Here is a 16183-nt window from a genome sequence, read left to right on the forward strand (position 1 = left end):
TTTGGGTTGTTGAGCACAAATATAATCCTAACAGTGATTAAGAAATTTTAAGTCCAGATGGCTGCCAATATAAAAGTGATGAAATATCGGCGTCGCTGAGGACAAAATTAATTTCAAAAGCAGGAAAATAAAAAAATCAGGAATGAAAAATAACTCGATTATCCGGACACCCTAAGAAACCTTCAAATAATCGTAACTTCGGATAATCGAGGATTTGGGTATTTGAGTCTGGACTGTCTTATTAACCAGAATTCTGTAGGATACCCTTTTTACAATCTCAACTCAAAGTCCATAGTTTGCATTTTTCTAAAACCTTCCGTACTCGGGAAGATATCAACCACATCGCGATAACAGCTTCGTAACGTGGATCAATTATTAACGAATTTCGAAGCAAATGAATTGCACTTTTTTCGTTATCGTCGGCTGTCTCCACGAACTTCGTATAAATCGTGTCATCCGCGTGCCTGTTCGAATCAGTTTGTTTTTATCAGCCGGCAACGATGATTGTGACCGCGACCTTCCTGCTGGGCCTGGCGTACACCAAGCCGATGGTATTCGCGCTGGTGGTGTTTGTGGGATTTCTGATCCTAGCCCTGTTCAAGTACAACTTCCGCCACTGGCAACGGGAAAATGTCCCCGGACCGAAGCCTTCCCTGCTGACGGGCAATCTGGGACCTACCCTGACCATGAAGAAGCACATCGGTCAACTGTGCGAGGAGTGGTACAAGTGAGTTGCGGGGGATTCAACGGTGTCCTGCGTGGTTGACGAGTTGTTTTTCGCTTTTTGTCAGGGAGTTCCCCAACGAACCCTTCATCGGTTACTTCAAGGTGTTCAAGCCGGCAGTCATGCTGCGTGACCCGGACCTGATCAAGAGCGTACTGGTCAAGGACTTTGGCAGCTTTGCGGCGAACGACTTCCCACTGGATGAGAAGGTGGATCCGCTGCTAGCGCACAATCCGTTCATGGTGACCGGAGAACGCTGGAAGACGTCCCGTCAGCTGCTGACCCCGATCTTCACCGTGAGCAAGATGAAGCAGCTCTTCCCGATGATGGAACAGGTCAGCAAGCAGTTTGTGGAGTACGTTGGTCGCCAGCTGGGAAAAGACGTGGAGGCAAAGTCGGTAAGCGAGATAACGCAACTTTCGGTGATAAGATTCCGTGATTGAATTTTAATCTCCCAAACTGTCCCTCCAGATATCGGCTGCATTCACGACCCAGAATGTGGCCGGGTGTGCGTTCAGCTTGGACGCGGAATGTTTCGACAATCCGAAGAGCGAGTGGCGCGAGATGGGCAAGAAGGTGTTCCAGCCGACCTTTCTGGCCGGGATCAAGTTCACGCTGATGATGTTTCTGCCGGTGGTGACGCACGTTCTACCAGTTCCGTGAGTGAATGTTAAGAGTTTTGAAAGGTTTTGTTTTAACGGACACTTCTCCCAGGTTCGTTCCTACGGAAGTCAACGACTGGATGAGGAACATGGTGTCCAAACTGCTGGCAGAACGACGCACGAAGCCGGTTCAACGTGAGGATCAGTTACAGTCGTTGCTGAATTTGAAGACTAAAACTGGTAACATGATGAAATTGAAAATTGAAATTAAATCATTATAACTAACTATTTCAGAACTTACTGAGGAAATGATTGCGGGTCATTCGTTGGCATTCTTCACTGAAGGGTTCGAAACCTCTAGCACTACGTTGGGATTCCTCATTTACAATGTAAGTAATAACTAAGACTAATAAAAATAATTAAGACTATCAGATCTGAACCAACATCTGTACATTGTTGGGAAATTATTTAGTTATGTTTTGGAATTTGGAGCTTAAAAAATATAAAACTGTGAGGTATTTACAACTTAAACATTTTGCTTTAATTTAGAACACTTATCTTTGGTAAAGATTTTGAAAAGATTTTGATCAACTAAAAAAAGGGCAACATACAGGACAACAAAAGGCCTTGCTTTGTTCCATCCATCCAAACTTTTTTATAGGGCTAATTTGATTTCAACGATTTTTTAAAAAACAGTTCTGGATTTCTTTGTTTTTGAAAGGTCCAATTAACAAAATTTATTTTTTTTTTTTGCTTTTTGGGTGTTTTTCAATATTATTCTCACATGGCAGTTTTAAAAACATCCAATCAGTAAAAAACGTATATTGGACCTTTAAAAAAATCGGAGTTGACAATGAACTTTTAACAAATGCAAACCAGGAAAATTGTCTAAAACTCTTTTAAAACAAAACAGACAATTAAACAAGTTTGCTAAAGTGCTTACTCGATTTTCATTAAATTAACAATTTCGACGAGATAAAATGCAAAAAGCAGTTTTTTTGTTGACTTCAAATTCCCTACAAACCCTAATTATACAAAAAAAAACCGTTGAAAAATCCGACAAGCTAAACATCTTTTAAAGTGGTCGAAAATCCGTACTGTTGGAATAAAATTCATTAAATTGGTTTTTGCAATTCCGTCGTGAAACTACTTACTTTTCCTGTCATTCTTGAACGACGAAATAGCCTACTTTTCTGTATCAAAAATAACATAATCGAATAGCAACACTTTTCAAAATAAATGCTGAAAAGTTCTACTTTTCAGCACTGAAATGGGTGCTGAAAAGTTGAACTTTTCAGAACTTGTTTTGAAAAGTAACACTTTTCAATTTTTTATTTGTTTAAACGATTTATTGACAAAATACATGGAAATTTGACTAAAAATTTCACTTAATGGGTATTTTTGGGAATTGCAAAAAATGTTGAATGGAACTCGTTGCAAAACTTGATTTTTTCAGCACTCTTCGTATTTATCCAACTCGGTGAACCTCGTTGGATAAATGTACGACTCGTGCTGAAAAAATCCTCTTTTTGCAACTTGTTGCATAAACTACTATTTTGCAATTCCGTCGTGAAACTACTTACTTTTCCTGTCATTCTTGAACGACGAAATAGCCTACTTTTCTGTACCAAAAGTAACAGAATCGAATAGCAACACTTTTCAGTTCTACTTTTCAGCACTGAAATGGGTGTTGAAAAGTTGAACTTTTCAGCACTTGTTTCGAAAAGTAACACTTTTCAACATTTCTTTGATTTAAACGATTTATTGACAAAATACATGAAAATTCGACTTAAAATTTCACTCAATGGGTGTTTTTCGAAATTGCAAAAAATGTTGTATGGAACTCGTTGCAAAACTTGATTTTTTCAGCACTCGTCGTATTTATCCAACTCGGTGAACCTCGTTGGATAAATGTACGACTCGTGCTGAAAAAATCCTCTTTTTGCAACTTGTTGCATAAACTACTATTATCAAATTTAGGTTTGAACTTGAAAAAAAATCATAACTTTAATCTGGATGATCAAAGAAGTCAACTTCTTATTTATCTTTATTTTGCATATAAATTGAACGAATGGTTACACATAGGAAATTATCTAACCACTATGAAAAAAATGACCGAGTCACTTTTTACTTTTTTATGAAAAAAAATATATTTCTCTTCGTAGGCAATCTTGAACACTATTGAAATAAAACCAGTACACTATCTTGAAATTTCTGTTGGCTTAAAGTCTGGAATTTCAACTTTTCAACCCTATAAAAATTATGAATCTAAAATCTTTACTTCTGGATGGGATTTTCTGCTCGTTTTGGTGCCTTCAGCAAACTTATGATGAAAATAATTCAGAAAAAGAAGTAATATTATAGCTAGTGAGATCATAATTCCACCAAATAAACCAGAAAATGATTTTATTTTTTATTTTCTTCTTATCAACATTTCATGCGCCATAGTTGACCAGCGTCAAAATGTTTTCTTCTGATGATCGTTGATAAAAAGTTTAATTCCCAAAAAACTGTTTTGTGTTTCCGGGGTCCAAAACAAGCAACTTTAGAGCCACAGACAAGTACGCTTCAAAACAACTCAGAGAAATGTTTCATATTTTTAAAAAAATATTTAAAATTTACTCTTAAAAAAGTTCAAAAAACATAACAGTAAAAATTATTCGAAAATATTGAAAAAAATAAAATTTTATCAATTTTAATTCTATGCAATGCTCGGCAACTTTTTGTCCTATTTTCAATGTCTAAAATGGATAACTGTAGAAAGCATGTTTAGCTATCTGTTTTTTTTTTTCAGAACTGGTGGACACTCATGAAAGCTGTTTAAAAAAATATGATTTTTTTTAATTTCAGATTTATCTTTAAATTTTCATTTATTTTTTTCGAGTGTATATTTTATATATAGTTGCATCCCTACCTGTCGTCACCACGCTGGATCATCATGCACCGTCAGCAGGATACGGTGCCACGTAGTGCCACGCGGCATAGCAATGCCGGGTTATGCTGACTCGGCAGGACTGTTCAACAAAACTGTCCGCGCAGGTATGCGCGGCCTCTTTCATTCCCGGATCGCCGTGAAGTTAACGTCGTAGTTCATCATTCAATTAAGTGTAATAATAAAAGTGATTTTTTAAAACGTAACCCGCGTCGCGGTTCTCGTAATTGGCGCAGCCGGCAGACACGGATCGAAGGAAAATAGTGCGATAACAGTGGTAGCAGCAGGACTAAAAACTGCAGCATAAGTGGCTTCGTCGAAGGACATCGGCAGCAAGCAGGCGGAGTTCCCAAAAACAACGCTGCTGTGGAGTTGAAGGCCCCCCCGTGCTTTTCCAGACATCCGTGCATCAACGCCCCCCTGACTGTAAGTAAACCGCATTTTTTTTACCCTAATTAAGTGCGTCCCCCCGTAGTGAAAGTGCGAGGGTAGGAGTTAACGCAAGTCAACTCAAAATCGTGATTGGTTCTTGAGGTTTTCGAACAGCAAAAACTCTTCACGTCCTCCTACAGCACTACCAGATAGGCTGTAAGTGTAGAGATCCGTGGCACTACCAGATAGGCCACAGATTTAAAAATCGTTTTCAAAAGAAAACGTCTGCTAGTGACACTACCAGATAGGTTACTAGTACAGAAATTAGCACACTACCAGATAGGTGCTAGTTTACCACCAAACTAAATAATAAATTACTCAAGTGTGTTTCTGTTATCTGACACCATAAACGTGTCGGAGAAGTCATTTGAAAAGCTTTATGCCCAAAAACAAACGCGAAAAATCCGCCCTCAAAAGAGCGCGTGAATTTTTTCCGCAAAACTTTTCGGACACTGAAGAATCGGATTCTTCAGTTGAGTCGAATCACGATCTAGCGCACATCCCAATTAAGGATACGCCAGAAATAAAGAATCTGACCATCGAATTTAACATGGAACAGATAGGTCAACAACTTGCCGAAATGGCTGCTAACCTGAATAACCTTTTAGCAGAGCAGCAAAGGCAGCAACAGCTCATTAATGCTCTTGGAGCTCAACAAGCTGGCCAAGCAGCTCAGGCACCCGCCGCAATACCTGCAGCGCCGCCGCAACACGCTAACTTTTTTGCTATCCCCGATCCAATTAAACACGGAATCAGCAAATTCGATGGCAACAAGAAACAATTAAACGCATGGCTCTCGAGTGTTGAAACGACACTTCAACAGCTCCAACCATATTATACCGATGACCAAAACGCAATGTTTTTGCGGACAATAATAAATGGGAAAATTGAGGGTAGAGCCAAAGATAAACTTTGCGCCAATGGAAACCCAACCACATTCGAAGAAGTTAAATCAATTTTAATACACCACCTTGGAGATCATCAGGATCTTACGTTTTACAAATGCCAGTTGTGGCAGCATGTTAAAACCCCAAACACAACACTATATAGTCACTATAATAGCATCAAGGAAACAATCCAAATTATTAAAAACTTATCACAACAGGACCCCGATTATAGAACGGCCTGGAACGTAATGAATAAATCGATAGAGCAAGATGCTTTAGCTGCGTTCCTTGCTGGACTCCCGAAGGACATGTTTGGGCATGCTATTGCAGCCAAGCCAGTCAATATCGAAGAAGCCTATGCATTTGTTTGCAAGTTCAAAAGCTCCGAGAATCTCGCAAACAATATAAACAATAGATCATTCAAGAAAAATACTGAACAAAACAAAATCATAACAGAAAATAAACCACAAAAATTTAAGATAAATCCGCATCAACAAAACAATAGTCAAGGTCAACAAAATAAAAACGACGAGCCAATGGAAATCGGGTCGACGAATAGCAGGCTCACTTTGAATCGACGACAATTTAACAATAATGAAAATTTAGATGAAAACACTTCTGAATCCGAAGAAGAAAGTGTTGATCTAAATTTTTGTTGGGCGACAGGAAGTCAAACAGAAACCTGAATTTTTTGCCTTACATCAAAGGTAAAAACAATTTAAAGTTACTAATCGACACAGGTGCTAATAAGAACGTTATTAGACCTGGAATCCTAGAAAAAAGACAAGAAACCAAAGAGACAACAATCAAAAATCTCTCTGGTAACCACAAAATTAGGCTCAAGGGAAAAGAGAACCTTATAGGCTTTGACCTTAAGCCACAAACGTATTTTGAACTTCATTTCCACAATTTTTTCGATGGAATCATTGGATCAGAATTTCTTGCTAAAAACAATGCCGAAATTGACTACGGTAAAAACTCCATTAAATTAGGAAAAACCCTAATCAACTTTGGAAAATACTTCCCAGCTAAACAAATTTTCAATCACACTATCACAGTTAAAACAACAGAAGATGGCGACTGGTTTGTCCCAAAACACCAAAAATTTTTGAAACATACTGTCATTGAACCTGGATTGTACAAATCCATAAATAATTTTACTACGGTGCGACTTTTATCCTTAACTAATAAACCACCAATCATTAATAACAGTTTAAAACTCAAAGTAAATAACTTTGAAACAATAACACCAATACCAATTAAATCAGATGACGTGATCTGTTCCAATCAGCTCTCAGAACTAATCAGAACAAATCACCTATCCAACTTAGAAAAAGAAACACTTTTTGAAACACTTCTTGCACATCAAGGAGTTTTATTAAAAACTGACGAAAAATTAACAGCTACACCTATTATAAAGCACCAGATAAAAACTACCGATGAACAGCCTGTCTATACAAAATCTTATCGATATCCACAAGCTTTCAAAAAAGATGTTGAAGTGCAAATAAAAGAATTACTAGAGAATGATATTATATGTCACTCTACCAGCCCTTATTCTTCTCCTATATGGGTTGTACCGAAGAAAACAGACGCATCTGGAAAAAAGAAGGTACGTGTAGTCATAGACTACCGTAAATTAAATGAAAAACAATTAATGACAAATTTCCCATTCCACAAATAGAGGAAATTCTTGACAGTTTGGGAAAATCCGTCTATTTCACAACTTTAGATCTTAAATCAGGATTTCATCAAATTGAGATGGATCCAGAATCTAGATCGAAAACAGCATTTTCAACCGCACTAGGACATTTTGAATTTAATCGAATGCCGTTCGGCTTGAAAAATGCTCCAGCCACATTCCAAAGAGGAATGAACAATATTTTGGCTGAATTTATTGGAACTATTTGTTTTGTTTATTTGGACGATATAATTATTATCGGAAAAAATCTGAAAGATCACATGGAAAACCTGAGTAAGGTTTTAGAAAGATTAGAAAAGTACAACTTAAAAATTCAGCTAGACAAGTGTGAATTCATGAAGAGAGAAACCGAGTTTCTCGGCCATGTAATCACACAAGACGGCATAAAACCAGATCCAGGTAAAATTGAAAAAATTCTGGACTGGAAATTACCTGAAACAAAAAAAGAAATTAAACAATTTTTGGGCCTTTCTGGCTATTACCGACGGTTTATAAAAGATTACTCAAAAATCACAAAACCGATGACTAAATACTTACATAAATCTGAAAAATCGATCGATCTTAAAGACGCAAGTTATAAATCAGCGTTTGAAGAACTGAAAAAAATTATTGCCTCAGACCAAGTCTTGGCATACCCAGATTTTGATAAGCCTTTCATCTTAACTACTGACGCAAGCAACTTCGCTTTGGGAGCAGTTCTTTCCCAGATGCAAGAAAAGGTAGAAAAACCAATTGCATTTGCAAGCAGAACACTTACCAAATGTGAAACAAGATACAGTACAATCGAGAAGGAAGCACTGGCCATAATGTGGGCTGTTCAAAATTCAGACCCTACATCTATGGTAATGAATGTACATTGTACACTGACCATAAACCTCTTCAATACATCAAAACATGTAACAAAAATCAAAAATTTTAACTTGGCGAGATGAATTGGAGAATTACAAATTAAACTTTCTCTATAAACCAGGAAAGGCTAACGTCGTCGCCGACGCGCTTAGCAGAAAAATAGAGACAAAGGATGATGAAGATAACTTTGAAGTAAACGCTAATGACATTCTTTCAATTTCAGAGCACTCGTCAGAGGATTTAGATTTATCAACACAATCAGATGATGACACAATCCACTACGCGGAGGAGTCTGCTGAAGACTATATTCACTTCGTGAGTCGGCCTGTTAATTATTACAGGAACCAAATTGTTTTTAAAATTGCACACTTCACTTCAGTCATCCACGAATCTCCCTTCACACACTATCATAGACACACCATCATTCAACCAACTTTTTCGAAGAATGACGTGACAGATTTCTTTAAGAAGTATCACAATGGAAAGCAAACAGCAATCATTGCCCCTGAAAATATAATACAAATAATTCAAGACGTATACAAAGAAAATTTTAATAACAAAGGACATTTCGTTCTTACCCAACTTATCGTGGAAGATGTTTGTAACCACGACAGACAAAATGTAATCATTTCTAAAGAACACGAAAGAGCCCATCGTGGAATTAACGAGGTAGAAGCCCAAATTAAAAGAGCATACTTCTTTCCGAAGATGAGAAATTTGATTAAAATGCACATTAATTCATGCCATATTTGTAACACCCATAAATATGAAAGGAAACCTTACAACATAAAAATTTCCCCAAGACCAGTGACAGAAAAACCATTCACAAGAGTTCACATGGACATTTTCATTATCAATAACAATAGTTTTCTTTCATTAGTGGATAGTTTTTCGAAACATCTACAAATGTATTTCATCAAACACAAAAATTTAGTACAAGTGCAAAAGGCACTAGCCAAATATTTCACTTCATTCGGATTCCCAAACGAAATTGTCACTGATCACGAAACTACTTTTCGATCTATACAACTAAAAAATTATTTGGCACAGTTAGGCGTCGAATTGAAATATGCATCTTCTTCGGAATCGAATGGCCAAGTAGAAAGGACCCATCTTTCCATAGCAGAAATCTTCAACACCAACAAACACAAATTTGCAGGTATGCAAACTAAATCGATTATCAAATTATCAGTAGCTCTGTATAACGATACAATTCACTCTGCAACAAAATTCACCCCTAACGAAATCATTTTTAACCAAAACAACATTGTTAATCCTGGCGAACTTATCGAAAAAGCGCAAGAAATGTTTTTAGAAGCAAGAGTAAATTTGGAAAAAGCTAAAACTAGACAAACCAAGAACAACGATCAAAAAGAAGATCCACCTCAATTGGAGGATGATCAAGAAGTTTTTGTTATACCAAACGTTAGATCAAAAACTGCCCCAAGAGCAGTCATGACAAAAATTAAGGAGGTAAAAAGGAAAACGTTCAAAAACCTCAGAAATGTTAAAAGAAATAAAAGCAAAATTAAACGCTTGAAAAAATAGCCCTCTACGCAGTCCCTAAAAATGCACTTACCCCATAAATAAATGAACTAACCTGCACTAACACTACTAATATTACTTTTCAGATGATACTTTTCATAATTTTTACCTTTTCACAACAAGTCTTTGTCAAGAACTAGAGATCAAACATTTGGAAAACAAACCGATTCTGGTGATTAAGCACAAAAATTGTAAAATCCAATCTGGAAACATAAAAATCATTCATACAGTCAATTTAACAGACTTAGAAACAACCATTAATTTACTAACAAATATCGCATACACTAACATAGATGGTAAAAATCAACTAACACAGATAGTAAAATATAAGGTTAAACAACTCTACGCCAACTTCTATCAACTGAAGCCATCAAACCATCGAAGACAAAAACGATGGGACACAGTTGGTACGACCTGGAAATGGATTGCGGAAACCCCGACGCAGAGGACCTCCGCATCATCAACAAGACACTTCGTCAACTGATCGAAGAAAACAACGATCAGTACTACGTCAACGAACAACTTGGCCAACGCATCCAGCACCTGACAAACAACATCGCGCAAAACCTTGCTGACAACAGGATCATCAAGAACGAGATCGACATCCTAACCATCATCGTTAACATCGACACAGTGAACACCCTATTGACGAACATCCAAGACGCCATCTTGCTGTCAAAAGCCCTAGTTACCAGCAGCAAGATACTGTCTCCAAAGGAAATCCACACGATCAAGCAACTCATCGAACAACAAGGAGTGCTCGTCGAAATGCCAGACGAAGCGTTTAACCTCGTGACGCCCAAATTCACCGTGAGCGACGAGACGTTACTGTACATCTTACAGCTGCCACAACTAGAAAAGGAAGAATCCAAAGTCATACGGATTCTACCTTTAACCATCAAAAATGCTGCTATCAACAATCACCCAGAGTTCCTAGTGAAGACCCGACGAGAACTGTATACCACAACCAACCCGGATGATTACGTTCAACGTCGTTCTTTCATCAAAAAGTTCAACGACGCCTGCATCGCGCCACTTGTACTTGGCACACACAGCCGCTGCAACACAACATCAGACACAGAAACACGCACGAAGTTGTTAACCAACAACTTGATGCTGATCACCAACGCAAAAAACCAACAACTCGACTCCAACTGTGGACCGGATAACCGAACCGTGGAAGGCAATTTGCTGATTTCATTTTCGAATTGCTCAATCATCTTCAACGAGCGAAAAATTTCATCAAGCGAAATGTTCACCCAACCCGACGTCCTGGAAGGAGCACTGCACAACCTCATCATAGAATCAACACAGATCAAAGACCACGACATAGAATCTGTTCACAACAACACAATCGTGAACAGACACCTGCTTCAACAAGTTCATCTGGCTCAGTACAGCAACAAGATGTGGAACTGGGGCCTTCTCAGCGGAATTTCTACATCAACAATTACGCTGACGGCAATCATCATTTTCATCATCATCAAATCGAACTGCATTTTGAGAGGAGCAGCCAAAAGATCGCCCACCATCGGAACCTGAGAAAATCATCAAACACACGTGTCGCGGACGACACTCCAATACCCCCCGGAGGAGTTGCATCCCTACCTGTCGTCACCACGCTGGATCATCATGCACCGTCAGCAGGATACGGTGCCACGTAGTGCCACGCGGCATAGCAATGCCGGGTTATGCTGACTCGGCAGGACTGTTCAACAAAACTGTCCGCGCAGGTATGCGCGGCCTCTTTCATTCCCGGATCGCCGTGAAGTTAACGTCGTAGTTCATCATTCAATTAAGTGTAATAATAAAAGTGATTTTTTAAAACGTAACCCGCGTCGCGGTTCTCGTAATTATATATTGAAACAATCATGATTTTTTTTAAATCATATTTTTGTGAAAAAATTGCCATGCTTCTCTGTGGCTCCCAAGATGCATTTTTTATCCTTAGAACTTTTTAGAAAAATACGACTTGCTGGGAATTGTACTTCCCTCGACAATTATTAGGGAAAGTTCTCTAATGTTTTGAATATTAGGGATTCGGCCCTAATTCCGTTCAATTTAATAATTTTCAATAGTTAAACATTTTTTTGCATGACTATTGATAGAAACTTGATTGTTCGCTTTCTACTGAGCTATTTATTACTCGATTTCAGTTAAAAACTCCTTTTACTCAACTCAAGGAATAGTTTATGGTCAATTCTATTATTTTTTTTCCATTTTCATTTAGAAAAAAATTCTTCATGGATATAAAAGTGAACTTTTTTTGATATACAGTCGACTCTCTGGCTGTCGATCTTCTCGATATCAATAATTCTCCATCTATCGATGAAGTCTTCAGTCCCTTCAATCTGCATACTTCAATTATCTTCATTCCTCGATATTTTCCTTTGCTTGAAGGATCTCTTCCTCGACGGTCCCTTGAATTCTGTTTGCTTTAAAAATGTCTTCCTGTTGTCAATAATTTCACTTTCTCATGGCTTGCATAGACATTTTTCTTGGCGAAACGAAGCTTTGAAGGGTGTTTGACATTAGTTTGTTGTTGTGATGGACGTTGCTATGATTCTCTCCCATAGCTGGGTACCAAGAAATTTTTTTTTTTTCAATCGAGTCTTCATTTTGCATCGTTCTGTAAACTGATGATTCTCTTCCTCGACGGTCCCTTGGATATTGATAATCAGAGAGTCGACTGTAACAACATTTTTAATCATCTCTGATCACTTTTTTTATTTTCAAAATATCCTAAAATAAAAAAAATAATCAACTGATTTCATTCATAAAACGGTCTATCCAACAATTAATTGAACTGTCCGTCAATAATGGTTTTGAACCAACTTTTCGTTCACGAATCAAATTTTATTTTGCTCAGAAAATTAAGCGTCATCGTTGTGTGTAATACACTCAGCAAACTAAACACAACTTTATTCAAATATTTTAATGTTTCAATTTATTTCCAGTTGGCCGCCAACCCAGAAGTCCAGCAAAAACTCTACGAAGAGATCAAGGCTGCCATGGAGGCCAACAACGACACTCTCTCCTACGACGTGATGCAGCAGATCGACTACTTGGACTGGACGCTTCAGGAGAGCCTCCGGATCAACCCGCCGCTTGCTTCGATGACCAAACTTTGCACCAAAAACTACAGCCTGAAGCGCGAAATCAACGGCCAGCTCGTGGGCACGTGGATCAAGGCCGGAACGCCAGTTCTCATCCCCTTGCTAGCCATCCACATGGACGCCAAGTACTATCCGGAGCCGCAGAAGTTCCGCCCGGAGCGGTTCTGTCCCGAGGAGAAGGCTGCACGTGGCAGCCAGATGGTTTACTTTCCGTTCGGGGAGGGGCCTCGGATGTGCATGGGAATGAGATTTGCCCAGACCCAGGTGAAGGTGGCACTGCTGCAGCTGGTGCTGAACTTTCGGATGACCGTTTCGCCGAACCACAAACCGTTTGCACTGGACACGCGGACGCTGCTGGTGCAGGCCAAGGACGGGCTGACGGTGCGGTTTGAGAGACGATAAATCGATACATTGTTGATAGGAGATAAAATTAACCGTTATCATGAATACAGGTTTTTAAAAATAATAAGTTTAGTTTCAAAATGAAAAGAGCTCTGATTCCATCGCAATGCCACAGTTGTTACCACAATTGACACATCCACAGTTTATCGCTTCTTTCGTAGCAGAGCTTTCAATCTATAATATTATAGCACAATCCTCCAAGCTTCACCAAGCCTCCACCAGATGGCAGTGCGGACGCTTACCGAAGCTTTTCCCCTTCTGCTGCGTATCTTTTGCAGTGGGTCTGCGCTATGTTTGTTTGTTTTTTGTTATTGTTGCTGTGGTAAGTGCTGGGTAAGTAGCGCGAAATGTCAAATGTGCCAAAATAAAAGGAAAGTGGCAACAAGGCAGAAGTTGGTGCGGTGGTGCAGTTTCTTCTTAGAAACGAAGATCAACAAGAAGACTGTCGGAAGTACGTTCAAGGAATAACAGAGGAAAAGGTGCTAATTTACGTGTTTTGATGCGGTGCACAGCTGATTTCAGAGGAAAAGGGTGCAATGCTCGTTGGGGAAGGGGGATGCAAGTGTTCAATACTTGGTGAATTATTGGTGCTAGTGAAGGTCGTGGGTTAGTTTAACAGTGGTGGTTGTGTTGTGAAAGTTAAGCTTTGGTGGATTATTTTATAGGTAAGTAAATCCTGTCAATAAATTTATGCTAGATTTATGTATACAATGTTTAAAAAGAGAATACTTTAGTTAACTTTTCAATCGACCAGTGCAATAAGTCAATGAACGAATCAGGTTTAAAACAAAAGCAAAGCAAACGAACCAATACACATAAACCTAAAGGTACAGAACCGAATGAATGAACATTGAAGGAAATAAAACCACGGTCGTGAAGGTACGACGGTGGCGGCATGTGCGATAAAGCCAATCCGTTGAAGAGTCGAGTCTTATCGATGAAGAAACAATAATCATATCCTTTTCCCGCTAACCCCGGATGGTCCCAGTGGTCAATAAATTGTCCCGAAACCTTTTTTGTCAAATTCCGTCGGCCAATACACAACAGAATACCAGAACAAACGGTTGAAGTCGAAAGAAATAAAAAAAAGGGTAATTTATCAATTGTTCAACTGTATTGAGTATTGTCACATTTTATAAATTATGTATAACCTCTTTTATGAGAGTTATTGGCATTTTAAACAACCATTTTCATTTGCCAATAATTGACACTTTGCCCTAACACAAAATTAATCAGATAGAAAGTAAGCCTAGCTCCAATATGAATCGGAACTGGACTGCACCGCAGTTTTTTTTTTTCGTTTTCAATCGCGCCACATGGAAAAATAATCGATAATATATAAATTAACTATGCCGAAAAAGACAACGCCACATGCCCGGTTGGAGCCGACCGACAGTAAATGGAAACGCACGTGCAGCCGAACAAATGCATAATTTTTGGGTAAAATCGGTTCAAAGTGAAATTGCCGCAAGTGGTTGCCGTCGAGTGATAAGTTTCAGTTAAATGCGATGCAGTTGAAATTGTTCAGAAATTAACAAAAAAAAAAAAGTGTACGTTTAAGTCATCGCGAAACGTTTAGTACGGTATGTCCACGCATCCTTCCTCACCTGTAGTTTCTGTAAAATGTGATCCGTTCACAGAATCATCTCTGCGGTAAATCCAACTTAGTAGGAATAGCTGCTTTAATTTTTGTGCTACTTTTTCGTCTTTTAAACTAATCAAATTTCAACCTAATTTTCTAAATTTAGAAAAAAAAAACACAAATTGCCTTAAAAATTATTTAAGTTGTTTGCTTTAGCTATATCTTTTTGTGATCTGTCGTCCCAAACTTCAAAATAAGTATTAAGTCCAAAGTGAACTATTAGATGAAAAGTTGAAAAAAACAGTCTTCTTAATAGTTTAAAATCAAATGTACAAGTTTGCTTACAAAAAAAAATGAAGTTTGAAACATTTTTTTACTGCTAATTTGTTGACATTTTTTTAGGAAAGAGAAAAAAACTTGGTAAAAACTGCATTTGGCGTAGGCCGATGCAACAAATTTTCAAAGTTTATGTCAACCATTTCTTTAAAATTAGGAATTAAAAAACTAAAAACCTTCAAAATATTAATGGAAATACAAGTCTAATCACCTGAAAAAAATTAATGAAAAGATTCATGATTGTAAAACAATTTTACTGGTGTAAACGCATTTTTAAATCACTTTTTTTTTTGTTCAAATCTGGATTTTTTTTAAGTCCAATAAACCAAATTTCTACTTTTTTGCTTTTTGGGTGTTTTTAAAACCGCCTTGAGTCAGAGGTGTTAAAAACACCCAAAAAGCAAAAACTGAAAATTTGGTTTATTGGACCTTTTCAAAAAAAAACTCCAGAAAGGTTAACCTTCGCTTGTTATTCCAATTTTATTTTTTTATTGTTTTGTCTCCCCACCCTCAACATACACTTGAATCATTCAGGCCTGAACTTTACAAAAAATATTATGATGGGGAAACGATTTTAAGGAACATACGAAAATTATATGCTAGTTTAGAAAATATTGGTTTTAGGGACAATTGACCCATCAGGCCTCAAAGGGTTAAGCTACTCAAGTCAGGACTTCGGGAAATTTGAAAAAAAAAAGTCTGGAATTCGCCAAATTCCGCAAAAAACGGGGAAAATCGGAAAGTTGTGATTTTTTGTCAAAAAAACGGGAAAAGTGTGGAATTTCAAGCATACGTTTGATGTTTTGAATAATTAGCTGATATTTTGATCAATTTTCAATTCAATTTCACAATTCGTTTTGAGCAAATATTATTGGTTTTATTGATTTGAATTTTAAATCAATTGATTGGAAACTTTTTTATAAAAGCTGTCAAAAAATGTAATTTTCTGTTCTTTACTATTCAAAATGTCAAAAAATACCTGAAAATAAAGAAATTGAACTGATTCATGTTTTTTAATTCAAAGTTTATTTTTCCAATAATCTATTTTACACGTTCGGCACAAAAGATCGTGTG

General features: G+C 37.7%; 2 protein-coding genes across 4 annotated transcripts in view; both read left to right on the top strand.

Moving 5' to 3' along the window:
* The first annotated feature begins 500 nt into the window (after nt 1–500).
* Nucleotides 501–13250, top strand: LOC6052972 (probable cytochrome P450 6a13). The gene is made up of 6 exons (XM_038255018.1): nt 501–727; nt 792–1122; nt 1196–1383; nt 1439–1566; nt 1621–1715; nt 12631–13250. The coding sequence occupies exons 1-6, from the start codon at nt 501–503 to the stop codon at nt 13189–13191; spliced, it is 1530 nt and encodes a 509-aa protein (XP_038110946.1). The 3' UTR covers nt 13192–13250.
* A 305-nt stretch (nt 13251–13555) lies between these two features.
* Nucleotides 13556–16183, top strand: part of LOC6049953 (protein N-terminal asparagine amidohydrolase) — a 100586-nt gene continuing 97958 nt past the window's right edge. Inside the window, exon 1 of one of the 3 annotated variants that reach the window (XM_038254175.1) lies at nt 13556–13856. The gene's annotated coding sequence lies outside the window, so the exon portion shown is untranslated. The remainder of the gene's footprint in view (nt 13857–16183) is intronic. The other 2 variants (XM_038254178.1, XM_038254177.1) reach the window with 2 other exon arrangements.

This window comes from Culex quinquefasciatus, chromosome 2 (assembly GCF_015732765.1).
Source record: "Culex quinquefasciatus strain JHB chromosome 2, VPISU_Cqui_1.0_pri_paternal, whole genome shotgun sequence".
Classification (NCBI taxonomy): Eukaryota; Metazoa; Arthropoda; class Insecta; order Diptera; family Culicidae; genus Culex; species Culex quinquefasciatus.